The following is a 19014-nucleotide window of genomic DNA, read 5'->3' as shown; positions in this document are numbered from 1 at the left end:
TTGATGAACTAGATCGCTCCACGATGAATATATTAAATGCAACGTTGATCAAACTCAACAGGAGGTAGATGTATTCATTGTCCTTTAAGCTCCTCCGTTGCTTCAAAACATTATAGTTGAAATCTAAGCAACAGATATATGAAAGCTCTTCTCCACTTGTGTAGAAAATAAGCTCCTAGAGAAAAGTGAACTCTAAATCTCTAAAACTTTGATATCTTTTGAGTTTTATATGTTAATTTGACCTCTGATATCCTTTAATGTGTGTATTGGAATGTCCTTAATACATTTTAGAGGGATTCCAAAAGAAAATACCAAGTTTAAAACAGTTTTAAATTGTCAAGAATTACATAGTAACTCCTATGTAATTTTCATGCTTGGGTGTGCACCGCACTATTTGGGGTGTGCACGCTGAGTTGTTGATTTTGACTTAACTTTAATTCTGTTCTTTGTAGTATTTTCTGCTCGAGCATTCTTTCATAGAGTCCTATGTCTTGGCCTAATATTTGAACTAAATTGCAGGTCATATTTTTAAAATAGTTTGTCTTCATGAACTTGCTATTACAATAATTTTCTCTTCTAGTTATCTCAAACAATAGAAAAGAGAAGCATGAAGCAAAGATAACGATAGTCTTTATAAATGCATAAGATAATTCAGATCATCAAAGTGAATAATTGGAAAGCTGCTGCAAAGAGAAGTTGATGTGAATATTGACAAAAATGGCTATGGAGGACGTTTACCATGAGACAAATCTAGTTTTCTTATTGATGAAGTAGAAGGGAGAAGGCCAACCATATCATCAAAGTGAACAATTAGAAAGTTGCAGCAAGAAGTTGATATGGAGATTGACAAAAATGGTCACCGAGGGAAAATATATTAAGACAAACCTAATTTTTTTACTGACAATAAAGAGAGGAAGCCAATGATGGAGGTCGAGCCTTAAAGGCCTAGTGGGATATGCTTGTTGTATTCAAATTCTAGTAGAGTTAGTAGGTACCTTGCTCGTGACTAAAGAAGTCATGAGTTCAACTCTAACCCCCAAACAATATTATAAAAAAATTATTTAATGATTGATGGTTTGGTAACTTTGCTTAATTCGGTTAATAACTCGACACTGCGGTTAACTTGGAAAAATAGCTTGACAACGTAATAGCTTGGAGCAGATCTTGACGGCGTTTAATTTGAAGCAATTGTTCGACGACGCATATGGCTTAAAACTGATACTAAACAGCTAGAAAACTCGATGGGGCCTAAAATGCCTCTATATATAGAGAGGGTTAGCCCTTTGCCCAACTTATATTTAGCCTTCGGACTCATGAATGATCAAAAAAAAAAAAAACACCATACTTTTTCACTAAAACTTTCACTGCTCCACAACATACAGGTAAAGATATTCTTGGATGGCTACAATATCTTTTGAACTGGCCAAAAACACCATAACAAATTATATGAAACCGATTAAACATCATATACATTGACTAATTGCCTTACTGGAATTTTAGGATACACAAGAAAATAAACCAACAGTTGTCAGAGTACTTGGTTGAAATCAGCGAAAATAATCCATCTGCTACAAGTGTTGTTCACTTGCTGAACTGCCAGCTCCACAGCCACTTACTGAAATCATAGTGAAGTTTGAGAATCTAAAAATGGAGAAGGGACAAGCATAGAGAAAAAAAGATTTTAAAATTAAATGTGACTTGAAAACAGGTCACAGAACTTGCCAGCATGTTTGCGATATGAGACAAATATTCTGATAAACTATTAATTCAATACCTGTAGTATCCCGAGTACATAGAAATGGACAGCAGTAACTCGAACAAAGTTCTAGAATGATCGCATGAATCTAAGTTGATTCTATAGCTTTCTCCAAGTTGTTGCCCAAGTACCACTTAAACAGCAAAACATCTAGCTTATAATTTCATAGAGACGGAACGTAAACTAAAAGTACAGGATGCTGCCAAAAGATAAAAGTGAACCTGGGAATTATTTTGGCTATGTGAATAGCTAAAGCTATAAAATATAACATCAACTGACAAGCTAGATTTCTGAAGTGCTTGGGTTTGTCCTCGGAGGGAATTCTACCGTACTCCGTGCAGCTATGTTGTTGAACCTGCGGAGCCTACCTTGTTCTTCTTTAAATGTATGAAATACTAGATATCTCTATCAAATAAATAAATAAATATTAGATATCCAAATGAAATTCAAAATGTGCAAATCTGACAATCTAATCATACAAAGATAGGGTCACAGCAATATTTTGTGCCCATTGATCTTCTGGGCACATGATATGTCATCCAAAACCTAGGCATGTCATAGAAATCTGTCATATGCAGGCAATCCCCACACTGCTGGAGTAAATGGCAGAGTGAGAGATGTTTGACCAATCCGTGGCAAGGGTCTCTTTCAGTGGCATTGCTCTTCCACAATGACTACTAGCAGGGGCCAGGTGGGTCACATGACAAACATAAGGGGCAAGGAAGAACAAAGTTTAGGGATTTAGGATTTAAAATTTAAACTTCCGCAATTTCAAGTCTGGAGAGCTTACCATCCCAAGCAGACCCAACTATTACATAGAAGAAAGGGCTCAATAACTAAGACTAGGGTTCTTAGCCATCACCCCGTTACATGGCTCATCACCAGCAAGTGCAGCGACTATAACATGGCACTCATTCAAGCAAGACCAGCTCTGCGTATTCCAATTGGTAATATCTTGCCTCCTCTTCCCTTCTCCCACAGTTTTCCCTGAAACATCTATGTTCCTGGTGGCTCCACAAGTTGTACACTAGCTTTCAAAGGTTGGTTTGTTTCCAGCACTGTATGTGCCAAAATTTCCTCGCTTCCAAGTTGGTTTCTTTAGTCAGTGCATCATGCTAAGGTTTTGTGCATGGAAAAAATACCAAGAACTTTTGAGGAGTTGACCAAATAGTGCCTCCTCAGAAACTTGTTTATTCAAATAGTCTACTCCCAAACTTAATATCAAAAATGGTCTATTTTGAACACATCAGCTGCCATCCAATGGTTCCGACAAACAAAGCTAAGCTTGTCAGCATTATATGTACTACATTCTTTTTAGAAGCATGTGTTGAGGATAAAAAGAGTATTCCTTCTCGGCAAAAAAACATTAAACTTATTAGCATTTTATGTACTTTATTCCTGTTAGGAACACGTGTTGAGGATGAAAAGATTATTCTTCGATTTGAATTTACCTATTAATTGGATAAACTAGAGAGATTTATCATATTATATTTGGACAAACTAGAAAAGAAAATATTAGATTCAATATGTTCAAGATAGAACTATTTCGGTAATAAATTTGAGAGGTGTACCAATTGCGTAAATATGTTTGTGAGCAGGGCTAGTTTGGTCAAATATTCTAAATTATTGTAGGAAATATTTTACATCTCTATGTATAAGAATTAAGATGTCATGCTGATTCTTGCGAAGAGCAAAGAATAAATAGTCTTACCTTCAGCTGAAAAGTCTGTAATTAGAGAACTATTGGTATTTGATGCCATTTTGGTAGGATTATTTTGACTCTTTTGCCGGTTCCTGAGTAATATTAGCCAGAACTACTCAGTATCAGAAAATTAGCAATGCCTGACTTCGTGGATGAAAAGTTGCTAGTCAGTACAAACAGAGACAAGTAAAATAAGAGAAAAACACAACAATACAATGATCCGTTCTTAAACGTGACCTCTAACAGCAGTAAACATCATTATAGAAACTATCTCAAGAATGACAATGTCAACCGCTGTTAGTAACAATCTCAAGAATGACAATCTCAGCAGCTGTTAGAAACAATCACAAGAATAGTGTCAGCAGCTGTAAATCAAAAGATACACAATCACATGTTCAGGCTTATAGTTTACATTCACAATATGATTGTTTTACAGTAAAATGACAGTGCAATTTTTGTGCTGTTTGACTGACTTATATTATTCATCATTCATGTGGCCATTAGCATCATTCACGGAGGTTATTGGCAATTGGCATTTTCTAATACATTCTTTCATGAAAAATATGTACAATTCTAGAGCTAGCTCTCACTATGCAGTAGAAATGACAAATGGAAGTGAAGGCAAGTTTGGAATGGTTCTCGTAAGGTGCCAAAAGTCCTCAAGAGACCATCAAGATTGTAATTAAAAGAAATTTACATATATTTTCACTATTTTTAATTAACAGCCCCATCTTTGAGGATTTTATAATTTGTAATCCAAACCCTCATTTTTCCCCTATAATTTCATATGATAACTTTAGTTGAAAAAAAATTTTAAAATATCAACCATTTTCAAATGGAAGAGAACTAAAAAATTTCCAAGGGTATTTTAATTATTTAATTAGTAGAGTTATATACACTATAAATTTGGGTTAATAGTAGTTATTTAAAAAGTAAGAATAGGGTCTAAATATGAAAATACAGGAAAAAGAGTAGTTATCAAATCTTCAAAGACCAGATATTAATGTGAAAATGATAAAAATATAGGATGTGATTTGAAAATTTCTCATATATGAAAATAGAAATTGATCAAATGAAGCTTGTAGCACTTGAAGTATTACTTGATCCATGAGGCAATATATGAAAATAGAAATTGATGATTATCAAGTAGAACAAAATGCACAGCCAAATATAATGCACTTTTGGTTATCATTATGAGTGTTTTAAAAAGCATCCATGGCAACCACCATGGCGGGGCAGCGCGTCGACAACCCCGCAAACAGTGACGGCGGCCAAGCCGCCTAGTGTACTTGGCGGGTCGCCAAATTGTCTGGTAGACCACCAAGGCGCATAGTAGGCTGAGCGGCCTACTAAATGTTTTTGAGTGTGCTAATCCATTACCATTTAAAAAACTAACCTAATCGTTTTCACTAGCCTCACTCTCGATTTGAGCCCTTACCTTTGATGGCCTCCCTCGATCATCTCCAGTCTCTCTCTCTCTCTCTCTCGATCTCTTTGTGCGGTGGCGAGAAATCGATACCAACAAACGAGCATAACCTTCCCTTTCATCGGCAAGCAAGCAAATTGAGGTACCCTTCTTTTCTTCTCTTTCTTCCCTTTCACTCTTTAGGGCCACTGAGAGTGAAAGGCCGCCAAGGTATTTTTTCCTTCCCTTTCTCCTTCTCTTTCTCTATTTCACCATTGGCTTTCTTCACTCTCTACTTTCTTCAATGCTACAGTAATTAACACTTAATTGCTAGCAGTGAAAGGGTTTGATTAATTAACTAAAGAAGAAGGAAGCATTCTCTACTTCTCTACTTCTTTAGTTTTATTTAATTCTTTCATGTTCACTAATTCATTGTCCTAATTCCTTACTTCTTAGTGATTAATTGATTAATAAATAATGATTATTGAGCTAATTAGTTTGCTGATTGCTAGAGAAGAAAGTTGATAGTATTAGTTTTCTAATTAGTAATTTAAATGTAGATTTCTTTGAATTGTTTCACTATCGAACACTAGAACTGTATTAGTTTTCTAATTAGTAAATATTATTAATCTGTTGTGCTAGAGGAATCAATTGGTAATTAGTTTGCTAGAGAGATTAATTAATGTTATCTATAATTCACTAATTCTTTCATTGTCTTGAATCTTGATTCTTTAACTCTATTTTTTTTTACTATTAATCTAATATACTAGTTAGTTTGCAAATTAATCAATTATTCAATTACTTGTTAATTAGTTTGTGAATTACCCAATGGCCTCAATTTTACATACAGAGTACAAATAATCATATATAGCCACTAATTCCTCTCAAATAGTCTCTGACCGGGGTCTATATCATTTGAATATTTTGTGCCTATTGGCTCCAATGATCTAGGTTAAAATGTGGATACTTTTCGAATAAAAATAATGTCAAAACAGTGAAATGTAGATTCTATAAGAATGTCACTAAGCGAGGAATTAGCAAATTTAAAAGCATATTGCTCATATTAAAGGTGATGTTGCGCCTTGTCTAAAAGCTAATGATGATGCCAAAAGAATTATCAAAAATCATCTAAAGGAGAATCAAAAGAAAAAAGAAGAGAAATCAAGAGGCAGTAGAATTAAGGGCAGAAGTAGATATATGCAGAGAGAATGATGATTTAGAAATTTCATATGTTGACAGTAGAAAACCAAGGACTAAAGATCCTATGGATAAATTCACCTCTATAGATCTAGAAATTCCAGTTAGAAAGTAAAGAAAGATGGTACAAACATAAATAAAAGATTCTTTTGCAAAAGAAGAAAGAGATAAATGAACTACTTAGCTCACTGGGTATACAAATATGGCATCTCTTTTAATGCTATTAATGATGAATTATATGAGCCACTTTTGAAAAAGCAAGTGAGGCTAAAACCAAGGTTCCCAGTATCGGGATCGGGATCGATATCGGCCGCCCCAAAAAACCATACGTATCGGCCGTTCATATCGGATCGGACTATTTTTTAATTATATAAAATTCTAAATATTATTTAAAAATGCAGAAAAATTTAGAAAAAATGACAAAAAATAAGAAAACAAAAATTACTCACATATGAAGTCTAAAAACTTAAAAAAATGTATTAACTTACTCAAAATTTAAAATTTTGTTGAATACCGAGCTGGTTCTCCTAAATTTCTATAGTCTTCATCATCATAATCACCATAAGTTTGTAAATATTAATGTCTAGGACCTGATGCTTCAAAAAATGATTTCATCATATTAGTCATATTATATGGATCTTGTTGTGTGACTTACGTTTGAGGAGGATAATAACCAGCATTTGAATCTTGTGCTTGAGAATACTGAGGATAATAACTAGCATATGGATCTTGTGATGGCTCCAAACAATAAATACTCGATGTACCATAATCATAGGAACCAAAATGCATCTCATGACGACGTCACTGATATGTATATATATCCTCAGTTTCTCTGTCTTCACTCCTTATGCCTCATTGACTTTCCTCAACAAATGTAGATGAAACGATCTCACCACCATATGTATCATCAGGACTATGACTAGTACTAGTAGATATACTATCTCTCGCTGCTGAATGACTCGTACCAGCCTCTGCCCTCGTCGTGGTCTCTCCTAATATTTCATCTAACCATGGGTTTTCTCTGTCATCTAATAACCTGTCCTCTATTTCTCTGATCCATGGAGTCAAGGGGTCTTCTTCATCAAAAACATAATTTAAATCAATCAATTGTTTATTTTCTGCCTTTCTTTTTAAATTTCTCTCCCTCAATCTCATATTATAATACCAAAAAAATAACTTCTCCAATCTTTCCATTGTCAATCGGTTGCGTGTTTTTGTGTGAATTAAGGAAAAAGTAGTCCAATTTCTCACACTGTGATAAAGATACAGTTTGACTTAAAATCTTCTTTGCTATTGGCGTCAAATTTGTACCTCCTCCTATCCATAAATAGACCACCATTCAGTTGGAGTGTTATGAGATATAGCTGCAGCAACTTTAGCAGTACTGAATTGCCCAGCTCTCAATCTATATCTCTCCATCTGAAATCAAAAATATATTATTAGCTTATTGATTATATTGAAAGTTAAAACTTGAAACAAATAATAATAAAATTATTTAATTGAATCATAACTCACTTCTTTATCGCACAGGATTTGTTTATGAATATCGGGCTCAAGCTTGCTGATTACCTTTCTAACCCCAACAAGACTTCACTATCATTATTGACATTTTTAGAGAATTAAAATCTTTGATTAAGAAAATACCCTGTAGAAATTTAAAATTTATAAGCATTCAAATTTTTAAATATTCATAAATAAAAGTAAATTAAAACTTAAAACTTAAAAGCATACTTACCAGCAGTGTGTATATCTCTATATAGTTGTTTGTTCCATTTAGAATCAATCATCTTCCACCACTTCGTATAACTTTGGCCCACATTTTTTTTTATTGATTCTTTAGCTTTGTCCATTGCCTCATATAAGAAACCCATCTCAGACTTGTCATCACTGTCTACAAATCTTAATACTTTAACAAGAGGCTCAAATACTGTGGTGGCAATTGTAATATTATACCAAAATATATTTCCAAGAGCCATATTTTTCAAATTTCACCTAAAGATTTATCTTTAGGTTTTATATTCTTAATTTTCATAGACCACTCCTGTGATGTAAACATCCGCATAATATCATCCTTGTAGCGCATGATGCTCTCCAAGGCTAAAAAGTGAGTGGCAAATCTAGTGACGCCGGGTCTGATGATCTCCCTACCACCAGTCATTTGCTTGAGTAAATTAAGAACCCAACTATGGTTATATATAAAATTTGTTAACCTCTAACCTTCACATATGACCATATCAATTTCAGGCTCTTTTGCAATATCCTCTAACATCAGATCAATACAATGTGCAGCACATGGTGTCCAATATAAATGAGGTCTTTTAATCATTAGTAAATTTCCAGCAGCTTTATAATTTGCCCTATTATCAGTAACCACTTGGACTACTCTTTTTTCACCGATTTCTTGTACCACCTCATCCATCAACTGACAAATATAATCTGCATTTTTGAAATGAGCAGTAGCATCCACAGACTTCAAAAATATTATCCCCATACCAGAGTACACTAAGAAATTAATTATATTTCTTCTGTTTTGTGTACTCCACCCATCACACATCAGTGTACAACCAAATTCATCCCAATACCGTTTAAATGTCTCAATATAAGTATGAAGTTTATCTACCTCTAAGTTAAGATATTTAGTAGCAATATCATTTGAACTAGGAGGGGGAACATCAGGCCCTACTGATTGTATAGCATCCACTATAGTGTGATAGTAAGGGATATCAGCTACATTAAAAGGAATATGGTTGTAGAAGAAAAATTTAGAGATAGCTTTACCAATGTGTTTCTTTGCATTTTTAATTCCTTTGAGAGCTGTCTTGATTGAAGCCTGTGTACGACCCCTTTTTTTTTGAAGATATGTATCCATTGGTCTAATATTTTCAGACTCTGTTGTAACACCATGAGTCCTATGGGTAGAACTGCTGCCCCATATTCTCTCTCCTCGTATATTAACTGATCTAGATTTCTGAAAATTACCACTAGTGCTTCTTCTCATCTCTTCCTCTTCTCTATACATATTTCTGCTCTCTTTCATTGCCCTCCTCATCTGTCTGTCCTCCTCATCCTCCTCACTTTGCTCACTGCTATCATCATCAATGTGTACAGGATTATGCATCAATTCTTCATGAATCATTGACTCTCTTTGTTGTGCAGATTATTTATCCTTCTTTTTAACAATTAAATGAGCCAACATCTGCTTTCTAACTTCCAAAGACACTTGAGTGCAAACTGCTACATTTTCTTGTCTTCCAACTAAATGTTCTTTCAAACAGCTAACATCACCACTCATTTCCTTTCCACACCAGTTGCATTTAACGCGCCTTTTATCTTGCCCAATAGTGCTGCAATGTTGCCACCTAATGTCGGTATCATATGACTTCTCTTTTAAAGCCATTGATATTTTAGCTCTGCAATTAAAAAACATAAATATAAATTAAAATATAATATAATCTCTCACCGCAAAGATTGCCGCTTGAGTCGCTTTATTCTTTGCAGCTATCTTTGCAATGCTTGCCGCCGCAGCAAGTAAGTAGAAGTCTCTCTGCCGCAAAGATTGCCGCTGAAATGTGCTTTGCCGCAGCTCACAAAGAAGAAACATGCTTGCTTCTTTGCAGCTCGCCGCACAATGGAAAAAAAAAAAAAAACTTACCGAAGGTCGCCGGAGATCGAGGTCGTCGGAGAACATCGCCGGAGGTCGAGATCACCAGAGAGATGGAGATCTACTCACTATTCAGTCACCGGTGAGAAAGAGAGTAAGAGATCCGTGAGAAAGAGAGAAAGAAAGAAAAGAGAGAAAGAAAGAAAAGAGAGGAAAAAAGAGAAAGAGAGGGAGAAAAAGGAGAGAGGCAGGTGGGGGGTGGGGACATCAATTATTGATGTCCCCCGGGTCGGAGCGAGTTTCGGCCGAAACCGCAGCCAAAACCAGCCGACTGGTTTCGGCTGGGATCGGGATCGGCCGAAACTGGGAACCTTGGCTAAAACAAATGATAATTTAGAAAACCAGAGGATTGCATGGAAAAACATTGCTACTCAAATTTGATTAATGCTTGGACAAATCAAAAAGAAAAAAGCATTATGAATTTGTGTTAGTTGTGAGATGAGGGTTAATTTTTGCATTCTGTTGATTGCTCTGAAGACTCACATACAAGTGAATACATCTATAATATTGTTGTTGATAGTATCAAAGAAGTGGGAGCAGAGAATGTTCTCCAAATTGTGACTGATAATGTTGCTGCTATTTTAGCAGCTACATAGTTACTAAAAGATACATATCCCCGCATAAACTAGGCATCTTGTGCCGCCCATTGTATAGATTTAATGCTAGAGAGCACATCCAAGGAAGAAAGGATTAAAGGTGGCAATTGAATGTGGGAGAGGTCATGGTATATATATGGACATCATAAGATATTAAGTATGATGCGTTAATTCACATAAAAAAAGGAGATCATGAGATCTAGAGTTACAAAATTTCTCACTTCTTTTCTTACATTATAGTCTTTGGAGAAAAAAGAAAAATTAAGGCTTATGTTTACTTCTGATGAATATTTAACATGCAAATGGTCAAAAATTGCTAAAAGAAAAAGAGCTTACTCTACTATTCTTAATAATCAATTTTAAGGACAAGTGTCATTAGCAATTAAAATTTTCATTCTGTAACAACCACCTTCAAGACCTCACGATAATTGTGAGTCCAAATCCAAAAACGAAACTATATTTCGACTCACGAAAAGAAAGTTAGGGTTAGCGCAAATCTCCAAAGTTAAGAGGTAACTCAAGATCAAATGGTTAGATGGTCGAGTGCTATTGAGATTGAGATAGATTCGGGATGGATCATGGAAAGAGGAAGCCGAAGAGACATGGTGGTGATCAGCTTAGAGTTATGGTATAGTGGTGGAGATGACACTAGTGAAAGCAGAGGTAGTCGGTAGGAAAGAGATAGAAGGGTCATTTCTTAGGGTCAAGGGGACACGACCAGACGAAGAGGAAAGCAACAATGAAGATCCCAGATGGTGGCTAGGGTTTTAAAGTTTGGAGGTAGTCGAACATGGAAAAAGAAGACGATCTTGCAAATTAATTTCAATAATCTAAGATAACTATCCAGATGCACACATCTATTTATAGGTGACTTACTAACTTGATTAGACTTGGCAATAGGATTAAAAAGACTCGAGTCTTATTATCTAACATAAGAAAAAATACTTAATTAAAACACTTAAATTAAAGTTCATCACCATCGAGCATTCAAATGGCCTTAAAGGCGTTCAAACGCCAATTTATTTTTTTAGGAGCATTCAAATGCCTATTTAATCTTCTTCTCTTGGGAGATTGCGTTCGAATGCCTAAAGGACCGTTCAAGAACCAATTTATTCTACTGCTCTCGAAAATTTGCATTCGAACGCCTAATCTCAAAATTGGGTCTTTTGGCTGCTGAAATTTTATTTCCTTCTAATCAACTCCTATCTAACCATTACAGTTCATCACGCTTCCCCACCTTGAAATTAGGAAAGCAGTCTATTATATTAGTCTCGGACTGCCAAGTAGCCTGTTCAAAAGGTTCGCCAAACCACTTAACGAGCACCTCCGTCTCTAATATTCGTTTATGTCTCCGACGACGCTATGCTAGCGCACGAACCGGCTCGACCCACTCTATCTCATCCTTTGGCTCGAGCAATGTATCTCTAACAATCTAGTATGTGGTGATTCTCACTTTTAGTAATGAGACATGGAACATCGGATGCACACGTGTTCCCTCTAACAAATCCAAAAGGTATGCAACCGGTTCAATCCTCCCTAACACCTTGAAATGACCAAAGAAATTATGCGACACTTTCTGGTTTCGCACTAGCCTCGAGGTTACTTGGCGATAAGGTTGAATCCAAACATAAACCATGTCACCTATATCATACTCTTGCTCACAATGCCCCCTATCGTGCATTTGTTTCTAGCAATTTTGGGTTGTTCCCATATGTGCTCGCAGCCATCGTAGAGTCTCATCTCTGTCCAATAGCGCTATGTCTACCTCCGTGTGGTCCGAAGTGGTCGGTCTGTTATAAACTCGTAAATTCGATGCGGTGCGACCGCAAACCACCTCAACCAGCAATATTCCAATGTTGTGGCTGAGAGGTATTGTACAATCGCTCAGCCCATGGCAAAGTACTCTAATCGTCTCAGACGGTCTCCCACAAAACAGCAAAGATACTATTCAATCCACCAATTTACTGCTTATGTTTGCCTGTCAATTTGGGGGTGATATGTCGAGCTAAGATCCAAATGAGTCCCATGCAATCTAAAAAATTTCGTCCAAAACTCACTGATAAACACTACAACAAAAAATGATATGCCAAAGCTAAAAAGTGAGCGTACTTGCTCAACTTGTCCACTACAACAAATATTACTAAAAATCTACGTACTGGCAAAAAAACCTTATATAAAGTCCATAGAAACATCTTCCCATTCTCAATCTAACATCGATAAGGGTTGTAGAAGTCCAACTAGTTTCAACGTCTCCAATTTTGCCCGTTGGCACATCTCACACCCCTTCACGTGAACTCGTACATTCTTCTGCATTCTAGGCCATGTACAGCTTTGGAGAGCCTCTTGTAAGTCCTCAAGACGCCCTCATGGCCCACCTCTAGAGTGTTGTGGAAGTGGTCAAACACCCGTAATCGCAACGAAGCATCTGCGGGCACTCGAATGCACCGACGGTCCAATAGGATGCCATCTCAGTTCTCTAACTCTGGATGGTTCTCCGAATCTGCTGCTATCTCTTGTAAGAGACTGTTAATAGTTAGGTGAACCACACTAGCTCTTCTAAACTCCTCGAGGAAGAGAAAAATAGGGTTTGAGTAGGCAGCAAGTTCAGCCCCTTCGATTTGGCGCGATAGCACGTCCACCACCCGATTCTCTGCGCCCTTTGTATATTGTAGATTATAGTCATACCCCTAGAGTTTGGTCACCCACCGCTGTTGCGCCGGGGTATGTATCTGCCGACTCATGAAGTAGGGAAAACTCCTTTGATCCATGCAAATGAAGCGATGCATGATCAGATATGGTCTCCATTTGGCAACGATATGGATAATAGCCAACATTCCCTCTCGTATGTTGAAAGTAGCTATGATCTTTCGGACAAGGCTTTGCTCATGAACGTTATATGTCGGCCTTCTTGCATAAGAACAGCTCATATCCCAACTCCTGATGTGTCGCATTCAACCACAAAGCCTTTGGTGAAGTTCAATAGCGCTAAAACTAATGTCATCATCATTGCTGATTTTAGTTCTTCAAAAGTAACAGTAGCTTTATCGCTCCATTCAAATGCATTCTTCTTAGGGGTAAAGTTATCTTCCCATACCTAGCAATGAAAGTTCAATAATAGCCCGTCAACTCAAGGAATCCTCAAAGCTCGCGCACGGTCTTTGAAAGCAGCCAATTGAGCATAGAAGCAATTTTCTCGGTCAACCGCTACTCCTCCACTTGGTATCACATGGCTCAGATATTCCATCTTTTGTACACCTCATAAACACTTGAACATCTTCACACATTCAGCAAATTTGTCTCTAAAATTTTTCAGCACTTCATGAAAGTGTTGCAAATGCTCTTCAAAACTCTGACTGAACACTAAAATATCGTCAAAAAATACTAAGACAAATCGACGTAGGAAAAGTCTGAAAATATCGTTCATCAGACCTTGAAACGTCGCTGGAGCATTGGTTAACCCGAATGGCATCACTAGAAACTCAGTGTCATGGGTGCAAAATATCAATTTGTGCACATCGACGGATTTGACCCGTATTTGATGGTATCTTGCGCAAATCCAACTTCCTAAAATATGCCACTCCTGCTAGCTCATCCAAAAGCTCTTCCATCACCGATATTGGGTATTAGTTTTTGACGGTGATAGAGTTCAAGGCTCAATAATCGACATAAAACCGCCATCTGTCGTCCTTTCACACCAACAAGACGGGAGACAAGCAAGCACTTCTACTCGGCCGAATAATGCCTTGATCCATCATCTCCTTCACCATCTTTGTGTGATCTCCTCTTTTTGAACAAGTGGATACTTATAAAGGTCGCACGTTGGTAGGTGTAGCCCCGAGAGTAATATTTATGCAATAATCAAAATTTCTAAATAGTGGCAACCCCTTTGGTTCCTTGAACACACCAACAAATTCAATTAGTAATCAATGCAATTTAGCATTTATACCTAAGCTTGGGTTTGGCTCAGGGGTTGATGGAGCTATGAGTAGCATGTAGGCCATCTCCTTTGGTCTTGGTAGACCAGCCATGGGCTGCAAAGTAGGGTTGTGGACAAAACTTCAACTCCATCAAACCGCACCACCCTGTCGTCTCTCCTAAATGTCATCCACATAGTGCTGAAATCAAAAGTCACCAACCCTAGGCTTTGCAACTATTGTGTGCCTATATGTCAGCTCTAAGAGGGCGAGAGGATACAAATCGACAATAAGATCATATACTTGAACCCTTATTCCCACCCAACGACAATGACTTCCCGCCTTCAACTTCATGCCATCACTAATCACCACATCAAACATTGTTGTTAGCTCCTCTTCCAATCCAAGCCCCTTAACTAACCGTTGATCTAAGAAGTTGTGTACTCGAATCAATAAGGATATGTACACATCGCTTCTTGGTCAAGCCGTCCACTCAAAGAGTTTTCGGCACGACAGTACCCAAGTACGCATGTAAAGATATCTTTGCTGATATTTCTTCCTCCTCGCACTCTTCTTGGTTCAGCTCCTGATTCACTTCTGGGCATTCTTCCTCAGTAGCAACATCCTCTTGGAGGTCCTTTTGACTATCAATGAGCATTACGCTACTCATAGCTCGCATACAGCGGTGTCCGAGTGTAAAACGCTCATCACATCTAAAGCAAAGACCCTTAGCAATTCGCTCCCCCACCTATGCAGGTGTGAAAGTCTGAATAGTAGGGCTAACACTCCCTGGCTCATCTTATCGTGCAACCTATAAACCAAATCCAACGCCCAAGGTTTTTAATGAACCAGTTCAATCTCGGGAGAGTTTGAACGCCTATTTAATCTTCTGCTTTAGGGAGATTGCATTTGAACACCTAAAGGGTCGTTCCAATGCCAATTTATTCTATTGCTCTCGAGAAATTTGCGTCCAAAAACCTAAAGGGTCGTTCGAACACCAATTTATTCTACTGCTCTCGAAAAATTTGCGTTCCCAATCCTGAAATTGGGTTTTCAGCTGCTAGAACTTTATTTCTTTCTAATCAACTACTATATAACCATTACACACTCCTTAATTAAGTTGCTTCAAATTATCGATGACAAAAGAAAGCCACCAATCGGATTTATATATGGTGAGTTAAAAGATGCTAAGAAGAAAATTAAAAATATTTTTAATAATAATAAGATTTCTTCCAAGCCCTTTCTTGATGCTATTGATCAATACACAAATAGAAAGCTTGATACATATCTCTATGCTGCTGCATATTATTTAAATGCATATTACTTTTATAGAAATTGCGATGAAATAGATAGCGATTTAAATGTAATAGATAGTGTTCTTAGCTGTGTTGAAAACTTCTACCTAGATCTGTTTATTCAAGTGCACATTACAAATGTATGTTAGTAGAAATTTTGGGAGACTAACAAGATTGGCAAGAGAAATCAATAATGATGAATTCAACCCAAGTATATTTAATAGTTTAACATATGTAATAAAACATGTCTTTTAGTCTTATGTACGTTAGTACGTTAGTAAGTTATTTTCTAATTTATATGGTTATTATCTCATAGGTGGAGTGTATATTCCTTATCTAAAAAATATGGCAATTAAAATTCTTAATTTGGCATATAGTTTGTTAAGACGTGAAAGAAATTGGAGCTCATTGGAATGGGTAATATATCATTGTATTGATTAAGTTGTCAATTCTAAATTATAATTGACTCGTATTAATTTCATCTTTGTTTTCAAATTTAATCAAAGAAGAGTAATAGATTGGAAGTGAAAGGATTAAATGATCTAATTTATGTATAATTTAATGCAAGAATAAAAAATCGAAAGATAGCAAAAGAAAAGGATCATGTGGCTTCAAAAAAGAAATAATACAATTAATTAGTTGGATAATGATCCTCAAGAGCAAGAGGTCTTCCCACGTGAAGGGTTAACTTGGGAAATAGTGACAAAAGCATCAGGTGCAAAAAAAAATTTATCATCAAGGAGAAGCGCAAGAGTTGCTCAAACTATTACTAGTAACACTTTTTCCACTTCTCTAGATGAGCAATTAATCCAGTTGGATGAGGAAACAGAGAATAATAAAAATATTGAACTAGAGCTTGATGATGATTATAACTTATTGACAAATGAAGCTCTACCCTAAGATTGTGAAGACTAGATTCTAGAAGTCTAGATTATGCGGACATTAGCGACATAGTACACGGACACATGTATTAATGTATTTCCTCCTTCAAGAAATAACTTGTTAATTATTTTTATTATACATTTGCTACTTATAGTGTTTAGAATTATTTTTTTTATTATACACCATTTCCACCGAGTATAAACAGCCCCGCCTATAGAGGACACTTGATAGAGCCTAGTTATCTCCCACTAGAGGAGAATGATGCGGACATCAATAATATATTACACGGGCACATGTATTAGTGCAGTTCCTCATTTAGAAAATTAGTCTTAAATTAATTATTTTTACTATATATTTATTATTTATGGTGTTTAAGGTTCTGTTTGCTTTTTTATAATTGTTTAGGGTGTTTAAGGTCTATACAAGCCAGCTTTTTACTATTGAAGTTTATAAAGAAATGAAATAAAAAAATTAGAATTATCTCCAATGAGAGTTTTGAGTGTAAAACCCTAGTTGAGAATAGAGGTGTGAAATCTCATTCTTTTTTTATTTTTTCCACCATCATCGTTCTTAGAATCGTATTTCAATTTTTAGCTCTTATTTTCCTATTAAAATCCCAACAAATCCTTCCCCCCTACTATATTCCAAATTTTGAATCCCTCCACCCCAACTGAACCCAATCCAACCAAAAACCAAATCCAAAACCCATTAACCAAATACTTCAAACCCAACCGCAAACTCACTTAAACATGTTAGCCACCACACCAGCCCATTAGACGTAACCCAACCCATTTGTCATCCTTATCCTCATCCCTCACCTCCCTTCAAACCATTTGACACCAAGCCCTAGCCTACCTCCATACCGCCACCGCCTCCACGCCATCTCTTCCTCAACGATGACGTCGATCTCCACTGATGACACCGCAACCCTCCACTACCACTAGAGCCTTGATCTCCCGCCTCCTTCAAGCCACTTGACAACACCACCAACACTCGCCATCGACGACGCTGCCACCCTCTAAGCCGACGCTCACCACTGACAGCACCAACACCGACAACGGCACCTCAGTTTCCCGTTGCCACCTCAGCGTTCACCAATCGCATCGTCATCTATGCACATAGATCCTAATTGATTGGCACCATTGCCGACATTAGTTGCGTCGCTCCACTTCCCTCGAGAGCGCCATCCATCGCAGACCTTCCCCGACAGCTCCCTCACGCGATCGACCACCATTATCGACGCTAGTAACTCCTTCATCACGGCGTCCCGTTAATGGCTTGTCATTGATGCCTCTTCGACATCTCTCGGCAATCCCACAAGCACTGATGTTCACTACCACCAACGCCGCCAGCAACCACTACTGTCGATGCTTCCATTCCCACTACCATCACACTACAAATCAAATTTTATTTTCAGATAGTCGAGTATGCTTTTCTATAGTAATTATCATTTTGACTAGAAGATGAAGTTTGGTTTAATAGATATTTTCGGGTTATTCCTTTCTAGTTCCATTTCTAAATTATTATCAATTCCTACTGTGCACAAATCATGAGAGAGAGATTACATAAATACTTTATAGGCTTTATAAGAATTATTATCAATTCTTGCTGTGCACAAATCCTAAACTTATTAACAAACTTGACGACATTATAGGTAAGCTAGGTATTTAGTTGTGATATTTGTGAACTTGTTATGATTGTGAATTGTGGATTGCAACATAATGCATCATTACAAATTTTATATATACTATATTAGTATTAAAAATTACAAATATACCATATATAATTTTTTTAATATAAAAAATACTATGTGTGGGGTGATAGCCCGCCATCGACGCCTGCTATCCGCAACTGCATTTTAAAAACATTGACCATTATAAGCAATGTTCTTGTAAGCGGCATATGCTATTGTAGTCCCTTGATCACATTGCATTGACTACATCCGTAGAGGGAGTAGGCATACCAAGGCTGCATAGCGAACATGTAAGAATGACTCTTTATATTGCATGCTATAAATAGATATGAACAATTTAATAATGTCACTTATATGAGTAGCAACTTAAATCTTGGACATAAAATTTATGTCGGTAGTATTTCTAGTTCCATTTTTGACACTTAATTGTTATAGATAGAAAAATTGCTTCTTGCATCAGCTTAATTGGAACTTTTGCACTATCTTTCTTTATGGTGCAACATCCAATAGGAAACAGAATTATGAACCAGTCTGCATTTTCTTATTGATCCCTTTATATTTTGCTGACATTTTTATCATATATAAAAAGAAATTCTATTAAATCTAATACGGACAGTATATCCGCCAACAAAGGATCTGGCTTGTTGCATAGGCCTCTTCAGTATCTTGACTGGTTGTATGTCCAGGTTGTCCATAAGAATATTGAGAAGAGTAAACTTCATTCAGAATAAAATCATAAACAAATCAGAGAGCGAAAAGATTTTAACATCTATATGCTTAAAGGAATTTCCTTTTACCTAGAAGAGGAAATATATCTTTCAATCACTTTCTCATCCTCTTCGTCGAAGGCAAACCACTTGTCTTTGTTTGCAACCAGCTCCCAGTTCTCACAATCTGAAATATACTACTTCAA

General features: G+C 36.7%; 1 protein-coding gene across 5 annotated transcripts in view; it reads right to left on the bottom strand.

Moving 5' to 3' along the window:
• Positions 1-1345: 1345 nt before the first annotated feature.
• Positions 1346-19014, bottom strand: part of LOC140783001 (uncharacterized) — a 33195-nt gene continuing 15526 nt past the window's right edge. The window contains exons 11-15 of one of the 5 annotated variants that reach the window (XR_012107977.1): positions 18899-18995; positions 7576-7705; positions 7372-7479; positions 3468-3550; positions 1579-1615 (exon numbers count right to left, since the gene is read on the bottom strand). Coding sequence is in view for 4 of the 5 variants with exons in the window: in XM_073129940.1 (XP_072986041.1) it covers positions 1569-1615; positions 3468-3550; positions 18899-18995 (227 nt within the window). In the remaining variant the exon portion in view is untranslated. Of the gene's footprint in view, positions 1616-3467; positions 3551-7371; positions 7480-7575; positions 7706-18474; positions 18818-18898; positions 18996-19014 lie in introns of those variants that run through there. The other 4 variants (XM_073129940.1, XM_073129943.1, XM_073129942.1 and 1 more) reach the window with 4 other exon arrangements.

The sequence above is a fragment of the Typha latifolia genome, chromosome 2 (assembly GCF_019914945.1).
Source record: "Typha latifolia isolate L0001 chromosome 2, TyphaL0001v2, whole genome shotgun sequence".
NCBI lineage: Eukaryota > Viridiplantae > Streptophyta > Magnoliopsida > Poales > Typhaceae > Typha > Typha latifolia.
The sequence above is the reverse complement of the archived record's forward strand: the minus strand, read 5'-3'. Positions and strand labels throughout refer to the sequence as shown.